At 39.4% G+C, this 13,186-nt stretch overlaps 1 protein-coding gene across 1 annotated transcript in view; it reads right to left on the bottom strand.

The window, feature by feature from the left end:
- Positions 1 to 229, bottom strand: part of LOC109849963 (phagocyte signaling-impaired protein) — a 17,764-nt gene extending 17,535 nt beyond the window's left edge. Inside the window, 2 exon segments of the mRNA XM_020419860.1 lie at position 1; positions 3 to 229. The exon segment at position 1 is cut by the window's left edge and continues 93 nt beyond it. Coding sequence (XP_020275449.1) covers position 1; positions 3 to 34 — 33 coding nt within the window. The 5' untranslated portion in view covers positions 35 to 229.

Genomic DNA, 13,186 nt, shown 5'->3' with positions numbered 1-13,186 from the left:
GAATCCCGCCGGCGAGCCCGAATTTGGACGCCATTAGAGCTAGGGTTAGGGTTTTTTGAGAAGACGGCTAGGGTTTTTAGGGTTTCTCTCTCGATCGCCTGGCTTCTTTCGAAATAAAACGAGGGGTAGAGGGGAGAGGGAGAAAATTGGAATGGGAGGGAGAAGCGAGGGTTTGACGATGAGACACGGCGCACGTTAATACATCGCACGCACACCAGCAGCGCACGTACCGTTCGCACGGGAGGCTACCTCAAACGGGATCGGGTCCAGTTAGAATCTTGACGTGGTGTGGTGTAGAGATGAAGTAAAGCAAACGGCAAGACAGAAAAGAAAAGACTTCGGTTTCTTTTTTTAGTACATATATATACAAAAAATCGCTATATTTTTAAATTGAGAAATTTTGAAAACCGACCTTTTTAAAAATTTAATGGGCAAATTCGACCCCCAGCAAAAATTATTAACAAAACCGCCTGAAAGCGTCGATTTTGCAACCGACCCTATTTAGGGCCTGTTTGTTTGCACAGAAGTAATTGTGAAGTAGCTGAAATAAAAGAAGTAAAAGCTACTTCTGCTACTTACAAGCAAAAAATTGTGTTTGGTTCTCTAAAAAACTTACTTCCAATACTTCTCTAAATGCTTATGTGACGCATACGTGTCATCATTACTTCCAAAATATTTTTCCAATCCTCAATACCCAGAAGTAGCTCGGAAGTAGTTGAAATGCATATTAATTAGGACATAAATAAATTTTTTTATTAATATTTCCTTTATTAGTTACTTCTAACAACTTTTCAATAATAAAATTACTTCCTAGTAATATTTCCAAATGTTATCCAAACAAAAAAAAGTAAATGAAGATGAATAAGTTCTACTTCTATTACTTCTAAAAATATATGAAACAAACAAAAAAATGCTATTTCCACTACTTCCTACTTCATAGCTTTGAAAGTTACTTCTATAACATACTTCTTACTTCTAATATTTCCATTATCCAAACGGGTCCTTAGCGAACTGCACGGGACTAGTAGTCCCATGCAGTTCGCTTAACCCCGTGACCCACCCCTAATTTTCATTCCCTCTGTTGACCACCCCCATTTTCATTCCCGAGCCACCGACCTTGTCGTCACCGACCCCGTCGACCCCCGCCGACCCCACATCCTCAGGTGCGATTTTTTTTTAAATTTTGTTGTTAATTTTTTAGAGGGATATGAAAAATGTTTTGGCTGTTAATTTTGCTAGAATTGGGTAGGATTAGTTTTTATTTTGCGCAATAGGATGAATAATGTGATTTGAGAGTTAGGGTTTAGCAATTATTTACATATAATGAATAATAATTAGGGTTTAGCCATTATTTGGGATTGATTAAGGTATTAAATTTGATGAATAATATTTTCAGTTACAATAGATCATTTGCATATGATGGACTGTTGATTTTCAGTTTCGATGACGAACTCCATACCAATTATTCGTTTCTTCAATGGGAGCCTCGGCGTCAGAGTGAATAATTTGCCTATGTATGATGAAGGTTCTAGGAAAATATTCATGCTACCTAAGTCGTGTAATTTTGATGGAATGACTAAGGAAATACACAGAGTTACTAAAATTAAGAAAGAAGAATATGCAACTAGGGTGTTCTTCAACTGTCCGATAAATAAGAGTAGAACTATATCCGTGGAGATTACCAACGATGAGGAATTGAATGACATGAAACAATTAGTCGAGAAGCAAGTGTCAATTGAGTCGTTTTTGAGAAGTATCTGATTCAGGAATTTGCCCAAGTTTCACGACCTCAATGAGAGTTTTCTCGGATGCTTGACTTAGACAACGAGTCGAGTGGTTTTATGACATCTTCAAGTCAAGAGCTGTGGTTTCAACCACAACATTTAAGTGGGTATTCTATCGATGGGATGTCAACTAATATATTTAACGATGTTTCAGGTCATGTCACGGGTTACCCACTAGTCGGAGCAATTATAGAAGATGAAGCAGATGATGATTCAGATCATATTGAAGCAGATGATGATTCAGATCATATTGAAGAAGATGGCGTGCAAATTGATAGCATGCATGTGGCAACTGGAATCGATGATGACGTCCGTTAAATGGAGCAATTTAATGTTAACAATAATTATGTGGAAGCTGAAGATCTGTTGCCCGACGAGTTTCACAATGAGAATTGGATAAATACTTCTCAAGCTGAATTTGTTGATGTTGGTCTAAATTTTCAACGACCTGGGGACTTCACTTTTAAAAAGGGGGATCTATTCGAGAGCAAGGAGACACTGATTTTTACAAACCGAGAATGATCCATCAAGAATCGGGTCAAATTCAAGCCGGTAATGGAACAAACTACAATGTGAAATGTTTATTTAACGAGAAGATTGAAGTAGAGAACGCAAATGAGCAAGATGAGAGAAATAGAAAATGTCCTTGGTTGCTAAATACCGCCGTGAGAAAATCATCAAATGGGCAATTTGTAATATCTAGATATTGCGGACTTCATACACATTGCAACTCGTCGATGGATGTCGATGATTATTCTACATCTTCTTCTTATATATGTAAGCTAATTATGTCTGAAGTTAGAGCTGAACTTGATCTGAATGCAAGTCAGATATTTTAGAGGGTATATTGTTTTCGCCAAAAGTCGAATTTGTTGTCGAATTCATTATATCTTTAGTCGATTACAATAAATTCAAAGAAAACAGCCTTTTTATAAGACTCTTTTACACAACAAAAAGAAAATTACAACTCTTGAGAAAATAAACGCAGGATCGTTGTTTGAATCACTGCTTTCGTGGGTTCTTTGCCTGTGCCGGGAACGCTTTGGTTCGTGGACCACCGAATCACAAATCGTGAAGAGGGGTTTACTGATTCTTCCTTCGTTATCGAAGTTAGAAATTGAAACGATATCTTATCGAAGTAAGATAGTCGTTCTTCTTGAAATCAAGTCAAAGCCTGAATATCAAGGATTGGCCGAAAGTTCAAGACCTCTGCTCTCTCTCTCTGCTCTGGATTGCTCTGAAGTGCTCAAAATGATCAGCCCCTTGGAAAAATAGCCTTAGGAGGGTATTTATAACCTCCGAGAACAGTTGGCAGAAAACAGGCTCCCCCGCCAGCATTTGCTGTCTCGGTGGGCGAGACAGTGTTTGCTGTCTCGCTGGGCGAGACAGTGTTTGCTGTCTCGACCCGCGAGACAGTAAATACTGTCTCGGAAACAGTAACCGCAGGCAGTTTTCGTTTTAACTGCCTTCCCACGTTTCAAACTCCGTTATTTTGGCAGTTATCCACGTGATTCTCGCCCACGACGTTTCCCACGTTCTTGAACAGTTAGTGGCCACGTGTAGGACAGTTGCAAAGGTAGTTTTGACCATCTGAAAGCTGTCTCACGTGCGAGACAGTAAATTCTGTCTCGCACGGCGAGACAGTAAATACTGTCTCGCAAACAGTAACCGCAGGCAGTTTTCGTTTTAACTGCCTTCCCACGTTTCAAACTCCGTTATTTTGGCAGTTATCCACGTGATTCTCGCCCACGACGTTTCCCACGTTCTTGAACAGTTAGTGGCCACGTGTAGGACAGTTGCAAAGGTAGTTTTGACCATCTGAAAGCTGTCTCACGTGCGAGACAGTAAATTCTGTCTCGCACGGCGAGACAGCAAAGACTGTCTCGCGTGGGCGAGACAGTAAAAGTCTGTCTCGCCCGCGAGACAGTAAAGACTGTCTCGCACGGCGAGACAGTAAAGACTGTCTCGCACGGCGAGACAGTAAAGACTGTCTCGCACGGCGAGACAGTAAAGACTGTCTCGCACGGCGAGACAGTCAAGTCTGTCTCACGTGCGAGACAGTAAAGACTTGTGTTCTTCTGCCTTTTTTGGATGATTTCCTCTTGAGCTGTATTTGGATATCTTTCAGCATTTTTTGACGCCTACATATATGATATGCGGGGGATTAAGATATCTAAATATAAAGCATATGATGCAAAGAGGAAAGCGTTGTCTAAATTTTTTGGAGATTGGGAAAAATCATATGAATTACTTCCACAGTATCTTGAAGCTATCAAACGAAATAATCTGGGTACTGAATACGAAATATTATCCGAAGAGATTGCACCGGGTATGGAGAGGTTCACTCGAGTGTTTTGGGCATTTGGTCCTGCTATTAAGGGCTTCACTTTTTGTCGTCCGCTATTGAGCATTGATGGTACACATCTATATAGAAAGTATAAAGTCGTGCTTCTTGTGGCGACCGGTGTAGATGTAAATGGCGGGTTATTTCCTCTTGCATTTGCAGTCGTGGAGGTGGAGGATACGTCTAGTTGGAAGTGGTTTTTTGAACTTATACACAAGTGGATTCTAAGTGTCCGTGGGCCAAGAATAATTACTTTTATCTCGGATAGGATGAAAGGAATAATAAGGGCGTTACATTAGGGTTTTAGTGCACCACATCACCATTGATATTGTTTAAGGCATATAAGAGATTATTTCAAGAAAAAACACAGTGAAATTAATTTGCAAAATCTTTTGTGGCAAGCCGGGTGTGCAACTGGCACATTAGTGTATGAACATTGCAGGGAGAAAATTAAGTCTTTGTCATTAGATGCACATAATTGGATTGAAAATAACTTGAAGCCTCAATTCGAGCATCGGTGGGCATTATGTAAGGATAAGGGTGTGCGGTTTTGCATGATGATAACTAATTGCTCCGAGAGCTTTAACGACGTTCTTAAAAAAGCACGAGCTATGCCAATACAATCTTTGGTTGCAAGAACATTCTATAGACTAAACGCATACTTCAACAAAAAGTGTGGTGATGGCATAGACTGGACAACACGTTACACACCAAAAAATGAGGCCATTTTGCATAGAAGAATTGAGGCAGCAAGATCATGTCAAATTACTATATTCAACGACAACAAATAGATGGTACATGATTGTGACAGTATCTACATTGTTAAACTATTTGATGTTGATTGCACTTGCACATGTAACATACCACAACTTCAAAAAATACCATGTGCACATGTGCTTGCGGCTTCTTCCAATCAGCTGGGAGGTGCTAGAATTCCATATAATCGGTATTGCTCGCCTTGGTATTCAACAGGTCACTATCAAAAGACATATAGTGAGAGTTTTCATCCACCTAATGATAGTCGGTATTAGCCTGAATATAATGGACCACGTATAATTCCACCTCAGTACCGGAGACAAGCAGGGCGACCATGATCTGTGCGAATTAGGGGAACAACGGATCAAGGGCGAGAAGGAGTTGTCAAGCATAAAAAATGTAGTCTTTGCAAACAACCGGGACATACTCGGCCTCGTTGTCCATCTAGACACAATAGATAGCAACTAATTGGTAATTTATATACTTTTTTTTATATCCTTTAATAAAGAAACTTAATTACTATTTGATTGATTATTGACATGTGTATAATTGTATGTGCATGTTTCTACACCATGGATCCTGGGCCGGTTAGTGATGAGGTCTTATATGACCAGGCTCATGCATCGTTCACATATTATATCATGTACAAAGGTAATTCAGTTACTTTATAATTGCAATATTTGCATTTACATTATATTACATTCTTATACTATCATTCACTCTACAGAGAGGAGGGAGTATCGTTATGGTTGATCATAGCCTCAGCCATAGTCGTTGTCGGTTAGAGGATGAGCGTATTATATCAGCTGTAGGACGGGCCGGTTTCTTGACTTGTTCAAAGCTTCATTGGATGAAGCTTGATTGGCCCCTACTCACCGCGTTGATGGATAGATGGAGACCTGAGACCAATACTTTCCACTTCCGAATGGGCGAGGCTACCATTACTCTACAAGATGTAGCCGTGATACTCGGTCTCCGTATAGATGGTCCGTGCATTACCGGCACTGATAGTGATGTATGGCCGACAAGGTGTGAGCAGTTGTTAGGTGTAGCTCCAGAGTCAATGCCTCGGGGAAATATTAAATTGAAGTGGTTGAGAGAGACCTTCTCAGTACTGTTGTCTGTTGATGCCCCACAAATATAGGTTGACCAACATGCACATGCATACATTATGCACATAGTTGGTACTATATTATTTCCAGATTCAAGTAAAGATAAAGTGCATGCGAAGTATGTGTATATATAATATGAATCTGTATTTCATTGAATTAGCTTATTTTAATAAATTAGAATATTGTGAATATGCTAGGTGGTTACCTATTTCATTGAATTAGCTTATTTTAATAAATTAGAATATTGTGAATATGCTAGGTGGTTACCACTCCTCGAGGACTTGGACGCATGTGGTACAAAATCGGTGAATATGCTAGGTGGTTACCACTCCTCGAGGACTTGGACGCATGTGGTACAAAATCGTGGGGTAGTGCTGTTTTGACGTACTTATATAGAGAGATGTCAAAAGTGGCATTTATGTAAAATAGTGAGCTTAAAGGGTGTCTAAGCTTATTGCAAGTATGGGCATGAGAGAGACTTCATTTGAAGCTGAGACTATGCACGAATTTACAATTAGATGGACAAATTCCACTGGGATGCAGGTATTGTATTTTTTATGTAGCGAATATAACTGTAGTTATTATTGTGGTACTAAATGTATGACCAACATTTTTTGTAGATGGAATGTCGAAAAATGTTATGACAGGACCCCGGCTAGACAATTAGATTTCTACTGAAATGAGCTTCACCGTATGAAGATTTTTCAGGTAATTCTCTCTCCCAAAACATGCACTTTTTCTTCTACATATCAAATTTACTTTTCTGATATGCAACGATTAAATTTCTGTAGATGGAATGGGAGCCCTATACCAAATTTCTACCTCAGCTACCCCCAATATGCACAGAATACCAAGATATATGGGGAGCTAGAGTTCCTCGTATATGTTTGGAGATAATAGAAATACATGTACCGGACCGCATGCTTCGACAATTTGGTCGTGCACAACATGTTCCGCAATTTGTTGAAAAGATAGAGAGGAAGGCAAAGAAAGGAGGCCAACAAATAAACTGGATGATCGTGCATCAAGCTTTTGTACACAGGTGGAATGATAGACATTTTTGTATTGTCAACCAAATTGAACCAACTCCTCGGGAATTAGATTACTACACTTGGTATTGGGGGATAACCCGAAGATGGATACTTCATGCGACCACAATACCGGTTGAGTCGCAAAGAGGATATGTACCCCGAGATATAGATGAGAGAGAATTAGTAAGTATTTTCATATTTTGATTTAAGTCCATTTTTATTGGTATTGCTCAATGTTGCTAAGATGTGTTGAAAAATTTGTAGGTATCAGCAATAGATAAAGTTCAAACTCTTGCAAATCGTGGCTTGGAATTAGCTCGAGCAGGTACGATAGAATTAAATATCAAATTTTGGATTTTTTGATTTGAAAATTTAATATCAAAATTTGGCTTTGTTGAACTATCTATCACAGGTAGAAATCCCGAAGCACATGAACATGTATCAATATATCAGTCCATAATGCAGAGGCTTCACCAAGCCTTACACCGAACTCACGAAGATCGTCATGATGGACGGGAGATAACGCCATTCGTATACACACGACAACAGTGACAAAGTCGAGGACGACGCAGAAATGACGATGAAGCTGGACCTTCCCAATGTGTTGACGATGGAACTAGACCGTCATAACCACAAACGCAACCGGATCACGAACTCGTCGAAGGGCAGTATGGAGGACGACGAAGACAAAGGAGGAAACCACAAACGCAACCGGATCACGAACTCGTCGAAGGGCAGTATGGAGGACGACGAAGACAAAGGAGGAGGAGGAGAGTTCTTGGATGTATGTAAACTACAGGTTATATACATTACAAAACTATTTAGGGATATAACATGATTTTTGGATTTATAGTCGAGACTATGGTGTGATTTGTAGGAGAGTTCTAAGTGGGTTTGTGGTGTTATTATGTTGAATTTATTTGTGGGAGTTTGTGGTGTGATTTGTTTGATTTGAAATGAGTATATGGTGAAATGAGTATGTGATTTGTTAGTGGGAGTTTGTGTGGATGTATGCACATGACTACATGAAATGCAGCCAAAAAGTGCACAAAACGTGCACAAAAAGTGCACGAGACTAGCAGTCCCGTGCATTTCGTGTTCAGTAAACGAATTGCACGGGATTGCTAGTCCCGTGCACTTCGTTTACAGAACACAAAATGCACGGGACTGCTAGTCCCGTGCACTTCGTAAAATCCCCCTCGCTGCAAAACCGACCATTTTCTTCTGAAAATGGTCGGTTTTGCTAATAATTTTTGTTGGGGATCGAATTTGCCCATTAATTTTAAAAAAAGGTCGGTTTTCAAAATTTCTCCTTTTTAAATCTATCCTCTGCATTTTTGCTAATTTTTACCGCCGCACCTTTACTATGTTAGGTCAAAACATCAGCAAAACTTGTGTTAAGAAATATTTTTCAGGAAATAACATTTCTTCTTATTTTTGGATTAAAATTCCTCCTTGTGACTATAAAAAAATAACAATGTTAAGGACAATATGAACTTAATGTGGTCGAATTGGGTTAATTAGCAAATATTTATTCAAGGGCACATTTGTAAATATAAACGATGTAGGCATGAACAATAAGGTAATACAAAATATTAAGTTATGTTGATTTACCATGGCACAGTCCGTCAATTCACTGTCGTATTTTCATAAATTAGTAAATGCTAATATGACATGCGCTAGGTATTTTATTTGAGTATAGTTGATCTCATAAGGCAATGCACTCCATTAGAGTACAGTTGATCTCGTTTATACTAACTTTGTTGCTATTTTGTTGGCCTAAACTCTGGCTCGTTATCAAAAGGCACAGTTCCCTACAATATCTGCCCTTGCCCATCTCTAAATCTCTCCTACCCGATGGTACTAAGCCCTATGTCAGCAGCTCCTTCCTCATCCAGTGTCCTGCGCTACAGCCGCTACGAGTCCCATATCTCATCCATGTAGGTCGGCTCCCACCTTTCTAAACTCTAGCTCATCTATAAGTGTCGGCTGCCCCCTTTATAAAATTGGCTAAGGGCTGGTAGTAGCGCTTAAGAGAGTGAAGGGAGACAGAGAAGAAACTGAGCTTTGTGCTCCTATGAGCTTTGTGCGATCCCCCTCCCTTCTATGACCTTTGTGCTCTCACCCTTTGTGCGATCTCTTCACCTCTGTGAGTGATTTAGGAGCAGATCAGTGGCGAGCTCTCTTTTGGTCCTTGGTGGTGCACACGAGAGAAGAACGGACTGGTTGGTCAGGCTTCTGAGCCAAACAACGATGACGTTGATTCTCTACAGTGGTATCAGAGCTCAATGAGTTGTCGCCCTTCCAATTATTAGGTCTCATGTTATGAGCTTACATCTTCTAATCTTGTTTTGATGATTACAAATAATTTCTAATAATATTTGTCTAGTGTTTATGTTTCCTTACCAGGTATTTTAGACAAACAAGAAGTTGGAGGTTGGATGGATTGAGCCTACACGATCACATCAAATGGAGGTTAGCGGAATAGTGGAATGAAGCTATTGCACATCAAGTCATATTTAAGATCAAGCTTCATCTGCAACCAAGTCAAGCATATTGAAGATCTATCAAGCTTGGGTAAATTAGTTTAGAGTTTATACTTTGTGTGTTAATATATTAAGCTCAATATTATACACACATAATTTAATAGTTTATGTGTTTTATCCACAAAAGTTTTTGCAAACAAATAGATATATAATACTCATTTGTTTTCTATATGGATAAGTTGTATTGGTTTAGCTATATAGATATGAAACAATATATATCTTCATTTTCACATTTATATGCTTCATATTCTATTGAATTTGTAAAATATTATGTTTATGGATTGAAGACTTACTTACACTATTTTAATATCTTGTATAAGTCTATAAATCTATTCTTAAGTGTTTCAAATTTTTGTTTAAGTCATTTTTGCAAAATCAAATTTTTAACATGTTCATACTTATGTGATTTTACAAATTGATGAGATTTCATATTTGGGAGATGCTTTTTAAAAACCAGTTTTTGTAGTATGTGTATTATTATGTCTACAATCATTTCTCAAAGTTTTATAATTTTTAGAATTTGTTTACTATTTTTAAAGGCAGATTGAAAATTAGATTTCTACTCTAAACAGGTTGTATATCTGTTATCAGTCGACTGGTAAAATCAGTCGACCGATCAGTCGACTGAAGTAGGTGCCTGCAATTCAAAAAAGTTTTTGTTTTGTTTTGGTCGACTGACCAGTCGACTGATGAGATCATCAGTCGACTGATAAGGTCCGTCAGTCGACTGATAAGGTCCGTTAGTCGACTGATGAGCTGGAAAATACCTCTAACGGTCAGCTCATCAGTCGACTGATGAAACCCGTCAGTCGACTGATGGCCTGTAACGACTATTTTTTTAGTTTTTGTATTTTTGTCATTTTGCTGGATTTCACTTGGGTTTTGAACTTTGTTTCTTCATCGTATATATACCATATACCATTTCACTTCTGAACAATGAAGAGAAGTTTTAAAACAAGTTTAAAAAGAGTTTTAGTTTGTTTTAAGTGTTTGTTTATAAAATTAGTTTTGTGAAGATTGTTTTACAAGAAGAGGAGATCAATTTCTGTTTGGGCTTTCAATCATCCTATCCCTCTCTCTTGTGATTAGAGAAGTGTTTCTAAACTCATATCTCTAGCTTGTTTATGCTTCAATTATTATATTCATATTTGCTAGATTTAATTGAGTTTATATTTGATTTTTCTCATTGCTTGCACACACAACCATTGAGCTTAACTATTTTTACATATTGTGTAATTTGGGGTTATGGTGAGTGTAACCTTGAGAGTGAGCTTATATTGAGTTCTCACCTATTGTAGAGAATATTTTATTATATTGTGCTTAATTGTGAGTTACACGTTATATCACACTTATACACCGAGAGGAGTGTGTGGTGAGAGACGGGGTTGTCCCAAGAGGAGTGACGTCGATTGTAATGCCTAGAGGTAGGTCGTAATTGTTCACGGTGAAAATTGCCTTCATTGAATTCATTGTTATCTCAAGTAATTGCTTTTTGGTTACAAAAGATCCGGTCTTTTTTAGATCCGGTTACAAAGAAATCAAAGAAAAAAAGAAAAAGATTACAACTTTCCTTTCGAACAAATCGCGAGCTCCTGTTTTGCGGTTGCTCGCTTGTGTGAGTTCTTTGCCGACGCCGGGGTTAATCCGTGGACCACCGCGCGATCTAGATCCGGTCGGATCTACACGATTTGACGGGTATTATTTCGTGAAGAAAATAATAGCCGGGGGGATTAATTCACCAAGGAAATAATCGCCCTTAGTTCTCGGGATCAAAGGCCAAGCTTTGATCCGGAGTATGATCTCGTGTAGATCTCAGATCTGATCCCTCTCTCTCTCTTGAACTCCTGCCTTTGGTGACGTGGATGCTCGCTGAGAAACAGATCTGAATGTTCAAGTCCTCAAGTCTTCAAAACTCCAAGCTCGATTCTCAATTCGGCAGAGTTTCGGCTCTCAAAGTTCCAACCTTTGAAAAATAAACCAAGGGGGCCTATTTATAGGCTCTCTGAACTGTGCCCGCGCACAGATCTGGGTCGGCCACCTATAGGTGGCCGGCACTGCTGATCCAAATCTTGGCCCGATAATCCATACCTACCAGGTGCCACCCATAGGTTGGCTCGGGCCTTAGGCCGAGCCACCCTTAGGTTGTGATATTGCGTTCTACGTACAGTTTTTTGCCATTTTTGCGTTCACGTCCGTGATATTCTGATGTTGATTTTTAAGTACTCTGATTTGGTTGATACGTGATTTTGGGCCAGTAAATCCGATTTCTGATTGGTATGATCACGTAGGTCCATTCCAAGTACAATCCACTCTTCTGAGTTTCGTGCACTCTGTAGTCCTAACATAGACTGGATGCTTGATCTATCGCGATCTGATTCGTCCGAGTCTGGAGTGGTCTGCCTTCGGTGGATGACTCGTGACTCTTCGAACCTTGGGTTTGATTCCACACGACGAGTGAGGTGAAAGTGGCAGACGATGAGGTATGATTCCGTTGCTGACGTCAGGCGATTTCAGTTAACCTCGGGTCGCCTCGCTCTGGATCTTGATTGTTCGGTCGCTGGTTAAACTAAATGTGACGTTACCCGAGCTGTGCTAAGGGAAACCTTATTGAAGCAGTTATACGCCTACAGTACCCCCTCCAAAGTATTTCAGCCTCGTTCTTTTATAGAAGAGTCTGGAATACTTTGGATACTGATTCGCACTTTCAGTCCGTCCGCTGTAACGACCTTGGAATGGCTTCTGTTTTATTCCTCAATTCCTAGAGTACTTTCGGTCTTTTGTCGATGTCGTAAGATGTTTTCCGATTTGATGTGCCATTTTATTTTCCTGGACCATTGTCAGAATTTTAACTTTGAAGTCGATCCTGCGTTTATCTTAATCTTTAGCTGACCATCGATTGTTGGCGTTGAGTCTTTATTTGCGACGTGTTGTCCGGCGTAGTGTTGTTGAGTTATCCTTAAGAATATTTATAAAAATATTCTCCAGGAACTTCTCAACCAAAAATAGGGAACAGTTTATACTCATATACCTTATTGGAGTAAGTTTTGTGCCCGAATGAGCTGAACCGGTCTGATAATGAGCCAAAAAAGGCAGTAATTCGGCTCAAAAAATCTTCTGACTCTTCCGAATGTGTGGGAGAGGCAAGCATAAATAAATGATTGAACCCTCGGTCGATTTGAAGTTGTTTCAATGCTCGATTTAGCTTCAATTTGAATTTTGGTTTAAACCGGGTCTGGTCCGGTTCAACTAGGCTTGGTTCAACATTATAAAAAAGGGTCTTTTCTCTTTTCTTTTCCTCCTTCTAGGGCCGGCCCCCCTCTCTCCCTTATTTTTGGATTTCTCTTCCCTCGAGCATCCGTTCTCCCTCAAAACTTCATAGTTGCATTAGATCTAGTCTTCCTTTGGATCTTTGACTGAAAAATCCCTCAAAAATCTTTATATATAAATTCCTCTCATGCCCCTCGCCTCGAGCACGTAGTCTGAGCCTCTTTCAAGATTTGATTTTTGTTGGATCTTCGATCTTTCTTCAGGTAAATCCTCAACCATTTTAGCATATTTTATGCTTGATTCAATTTATGAATTTGTGGGGTCGCATGCGAGGGTTAGGATTAAG

The sequence above is a fragment of the Asparagus officinalis genome, chromosome 7 (genome assembly GCF_001876935.1).
Source record: "Asparagus officinalis chromosome 7, Aspof.V1, whole genome shotgun sequence".
In the NCBI taxonomy this organism is placed as follows: domain Eukaryota; kingdom Viridiplantae; phylum Streptophyta; class Magnoliopsida; order Asparagales; family Asparagaceae; genus Asparagus; species Asparagus officinalis.
This window is presented reverse-complemented; position numbering and strand designations above follow the sequence as displayed.